The sequence below is a fragment of the Anoplophora glabripennis genome, unplaced genomic scaffold, assembly GCF_000390285.2.
Source record: "Anoplophora glabripennis isolate ALB-LARVAE unplaced genomic scaffold, Agla_2.0 scaffold1417, whole genome shotgun sequence".
Lineage (NCBI taxonomy): Eukaryota > Metazoa > Arthropoda > Insecta > Coleoptera > Cerambycidae > Anoplophora > Anoplophora glabripennis.
This window is the reverse complement of record NW_019417493.1, coordinates 47,427-52,627: the sequence shown is the minus strand read 5'-3', so window position 1 is coordinate 52,627 and position 5,201 is coordinate 47,427. Positions and strand designations below refer to the sequence as shown.

Here is a 5,201-nt window from a genome sequence, read left to right as displayed (position 1 = left end):
GTCAAATGAAAGTCACCAACCTACGTCACTTTCGGCTTTCAGCCTCAAGGTCATCCATACACCAACGTCATCGGCCTTCGGCCTCTTTCAAGGTTAACTGCAATGCAATGTCAAATGAAAGTCACCAACCTACGTCACTTTCGGCTTTCAGCCTCAAGGTCATCCATACACCAACGTCATCGGCCTTCGGCCTCAAGGTCATCCCAAGCCAGAAAGTGGAGGGGGGAGACATCAAAACGGTAAATATACCCTACTCCTATCTGTAACTGCACCTGTGAAAGAGCAAGTCAGATGTATTTGTACGAATATATTGAAAAATATAGATCGGAATTTGTTTGAATTTTGAACACTCGAGAAGCCTAGAAATAACTATGGACATGGGAATAAAACAATAATGTTTTATTTTAATGCATGGTGGTAATAGTTTAAATAACTAGATGGATTTCACAGGGTCTAACGACACTTACAGTATACGATAATTCAATAAACAAAGAAATCTAAATAAAAAATTTAGATAAATTTGGAACAAATACACTGAAGATGAATTTTTCGACACAAAACGTCTGAATCTGGTTCAGGCTGAGGCAGTACAGTATTGGGAGGCATGAAGACTTGCAAAAAATGTAAAAAAATCTCCAGTCGTATTTAAAAAAAATGAAGTTGATGATCCTGGAGAGACGAAACATTACATATAAAAATTAATTATGCCATACGATAGAGGGCAAAAAATGGCCTTGAGAGTGTTCTTCTTTTTTTCAATATCACCTCAAATAAGGCTGAAATTAAACAAAAACGGATTTCCAAAATTTCGTTTTTTTTTTTCAAATATTCCAAAAATTAATCATGTTAGCCTTGATTTTTTAAAGGCATAATGTTGGTCCCCTGATTACGCAACTTTGCCCCCATTTAAGGTACTTTGTACCTCTTACGAGATACTCTTGTTTCCGAGATCCCTGTAGTGAGAAGCGAATTTGTAACAGCCTGTATAGAAACATATAATTATGCATTTTTTTTTGTCAAAGAACAAGTTTACACAATTTTTATACCCTATACAAGGTGTTTTAGAAATTAGTACATTTCGTAGATAGGATAATAGGAATCATAAAATAAACAATCTTTGTTAAACAATATAGGGTCTAAAGAAAACATTATAATTGGATACCTCTGTTGTGCTTTTTCCTGATATAAATGCTTAAATTTGAGTGACAGTTTGTATCAGGCAAAATCTGTCCTGAAATTATTTATTCCCAATCTGTTCATCTAAATAATATGACATGTATATTGTATACAAGGGTTGGCCTATGTTTAATCAGAATTAAGCATAACCACATAATTACTGTATTCAACGGTTTCTCAAGCAAATCACAAATACACAGGATGTTAATTAAGTATGTTAACAAACTTTAAATAGTGATATTTTGAATTATTTTAAACTAAAAAATTTATATGAATATGTGTTCGCAAATAGATAATTTTCTTGACAGTGTTCAAATTAAAAAAAATCATTTTCTAGAAATATGTCTACTGATGATGTTTAATATTGAAATATGAAACTTAGACTGACAATTTATGTAATTAACGAAAAATACACTAAATTTGGATATACCAATGGTAGAGATAGCGGGATTACTTTCAATAAAACACCAGAATATTTTATAAACGTCTTTACTTTAATGTTTGCAAGAAACACAAACCATTTTCAATTTTGTGCTTTTCTTTTCCTTCATTAATGTTTATTATGATCTTTTTTCTAAATATGATAAGTCCAAGAAACTGGCACAATTGTTTTCCAGACTATACCTACCCCTTGCTGCCTTCTAACAAAAATGCAACTTTGTATGTCATTGTTGTATACCTCATATATGTGCAAAAAATCTGAATTTTCTTTCAACAATTTCTTCCTCAAACTTAATAAAAACAGCTTGATAAAACGCATTGAAGACATATTGTGATGTTATACTACTTGTTACCAGCTAGCCCACATATGATGTCTCTAGCTAGGGAAGCAGACAAAAAGAAAGTAATTTCAACTATTAAATAAAAAAAGATTTGTTTCTCAAAATGTTAATCATAATTTTATACCCTGGCGTAAGAAATAAGTAAGATTAAAAAGTTTTTTTCTTATACAAAATTATTAGATACAAAAATAATATTTAAGATAATTAATGATCAGAACAAATACCAGGTGCAAAAAATCAAACTTGGTGTATAAAGTGGCGTGCAACTTTTCTTGCACCAATCTGTAACACGGAATAAGTGATTTTATTTTATAGTTTGATTTCTATTAAGCTCACAGATTCCATATTTGCACCAGATGAAAGGAGTACATTTTTAAATCTATATCTACAGAAATCCCATTTACAAAACAAATGACTAATCTCCTTGAATTGGAGTGTATGATATGATATAGTGACATATATTTTTTTACTTGTCTACATGTCAGTGTTAGATTTTGATTAGACAAAAATTGTTTCATAAAAATAAACTTTTGACAGATCACAAGTAAACGGAAGAAAAACTAAAACTATAACACAAATATTGAATCAGTCGAGTGGTGTGACATTACAGATGCTTTTCTAGCAACAGGGGCCATTTAAAATCTTTTATAAATTAGACATTATTTATCATGATTAATATTATCGATCTGATTTTTCCACAATATACCTATTTAGGGAAAATGTAAAGAGTTATAAATTCAATTTTACTGAATGATCCCATATTTCACTATTCGCTTGCTAATTGGAGATAGCACTAAAACATTTCTTGTACATTCTCTACAAAAGTTCAAATTTGGTCTGACCTTAATAATCTTGACATTTTTTTCCAAAATGGGCTCGGGGTTATTAACAAATATTGTTCTATAAATCATTCCAAGAAGTGTATTTATTTCTAGAGCACGCTATATAATTATTATGCATTTTTCCTTCATAGATACCATTTGTATATAACTATTTTGTTTTCCATTTTCGTAACATAGATCAACCTGGAATTGTCCGCGGAATAACTAGATGGAATAATTATGACTCTTGGAGATCAGCTGCCTACGTAAAGTGGGAAGATGGAAGTGTACAATTGTGCCGATTAGGATACAAGGGACATTGTGATATTCAGCTTGCGGCAGCAGCCACAGGTAGCATTTATTACTATCCAGAACATCTTCCAGTCTTGGGTAATAATTGCTGTCATTAAATTTTCTTTTTTGTTTATTAAATTTTTTATTTTTCAGGTCAAACTATGGTAACAGAATATCAACATGTCATTCAGGTACAAAGCATTACTAATATAAATTTTCATGTGTATAAAATACATTTGTAGAGTGACACTTAATCAAGTCTGCTAGTGAGTCAAAACTTAGATATTTTTTTTAGGGAAAATATTGAATCACCAATATCAATGATTCATTTATAAATTAACAATAACAAACCGTTACGGCTACGCTCGAGATAATGCGATCGCTGATTGGTTGAATAGAATCTTGTCAAAAAATTACACCAGTTGCAACTGGTGAAACAGAATGTTGTATTTTAATGCAATTTTGATCTTATTGTTTCAATAATTTTTAATTTTACCGAAATTTAATTGCCAACATGAAGGAAATTAAATTACTGTTCCAAACAAATTACTGGTAATGTGGCTTGTAATCATTTATGAAGGCTCTGTAGCCTCTATACGTGTATCAAGTCGTTTACCCTAAGTATTGGCACCTATTTTCTTCGTTATTCTGAAATAAACAATTGAAAATCATTCAAATATGAAAAAATACGCTGAGTGTTCCATTTAAAGAATATAAAAACTTATATCATGTGTGGTGCTGCATTTGGAATAACCTCAGGCAAAAGACCACCACCTTGGCCAAAATCTTTCTCTCTTGCCATAATTCTGGTATTAGATCTATTGCATATTCTGTCTCCCTGTGCTCCACAACTGCAGATTTGTTTACATTGTTTTTCATCGAGTGACACTTGTGCTCCTTTAACTTATTTTTTTAAATATATTATTATAACCACTATTTCCTTAAAGATCATATAAACTTTAAATTTCAAAAATTAAACGACTGTGTTTAAATATTCTAGAATGAACATGTCAGTGAAACTGCGATTAATTCTCGAATGATTGAAAGTACTTTAGAAGATAGTGAAGATACTCCAGTTTGTAGTGATGTTACTACTAGTGATGAACGATTGAAGCAATTAGAAAACAAAATAATGGAAATGGAGGAAAGCCAAATTTGTGCAATTTGCATGGAAAATAAACGTGATATGGTATTCTTATGCGGACATGGCACTTGCTCTACTTGTGCTAACAGCCTAGTGTCTTGCCATATATGTAGAAAGACAATTCAAATGAAAATTCGAATTTATTAGATCTGGTTTTCTCTTGCTATAACTATTTTTTTATACCAACAATCTGAAAATCTATTGTGTAGAATTATCCATACAAAAATATTACTAAAAATTAAGATTTATATTTTAAATTGCCAGTGTTGCGAGAAACAACTACTCTGCATGCTATATGCCCCTACCGGCATTGAATTATACTCGCAACACCTAGTGCAACAGTTAGGATCGTTCGTCAATTTAACCCACCAGACATAGACCGGTTTCGGACTTATTGATCCTCATCAGTATGTCGTAGGTGAGACAATCGACGAACAATCCACCTGTTTTAGTGCCGTATACTCACGACAAGGAAATATGTCATACACAAAGCATAAATGCTCTATCGCGCGACTTCCCAACTATGACATATGGCTACTACTAGTTGAAAGCGACCTGCTAAAATTTACCAGGTACTTATTTGCACCACCGTCTCCAACTAAACTAAAAACAATGTTTTAAATTGCCAGTGTTCGTACAATAGATGGAGCCTTTACGCTTTGTGTATGACATATTTCCTTGCTGTTTCTCGCAACCTGGCAATTTAAAACATTTTGTTTTTGCCTTACAAATAAGTATCTGGCAAATTTTAGCAGATTGCTTCCAACTAGTAGTAGCCATATGAATGGCGTAGTTGGGAAGTCGCGCAATAGATGGAGCATTTACGCTTTGTGTATAAGATTTATATGTTGTAATATTTAATTACTAACTGTATTACCCATTTCAGTTGAAAACACTCAGAAAAAAATAATTTTTCCTTTTGAATATAAGTAGTTTTAAAAATGTTCTTTGTCAAATTTAGTAAAAATTCGTTAGCGACTTTTT

The 5,201-nt window shown here is 31.8% G+C and overlaps 1 protein-coding gene across 1 annotated transcript in view; it reads left to right on the top strand.

The window, feature by feature from the left end:
- LOC108915039 (E3 ubiquitin-protein ligase MIB1-like) overlaps positions 1 to 4,510 on the top strand; it is a 7,930-nt gene extending 3,420 nt beyond the window's left edge. The window contains exons 3-5 of the mRNA XM_018720988.2: positions 2,978 to 3,169; positions 3,227 to 3,264; positions 4,074 to 4,510. Of these exons, the coding sequence (XP_018576504.1) occupies positions 2,978 to 3,169; positions 3,227 to 3,264; positions 4,074 to 4,364 (521 nt within the window). The 3' untranslated portion in view covers positions 4,365 to 4,510. The remainder of the gene's footprint in view (positions 1 to 2,977; positions 3,170 to 3,226; positions 3,265 to 4,073) is intronic.
- The last annotated feature ends 691 nt before the right edge of the window (positions 4,511 to 5,201 follow it).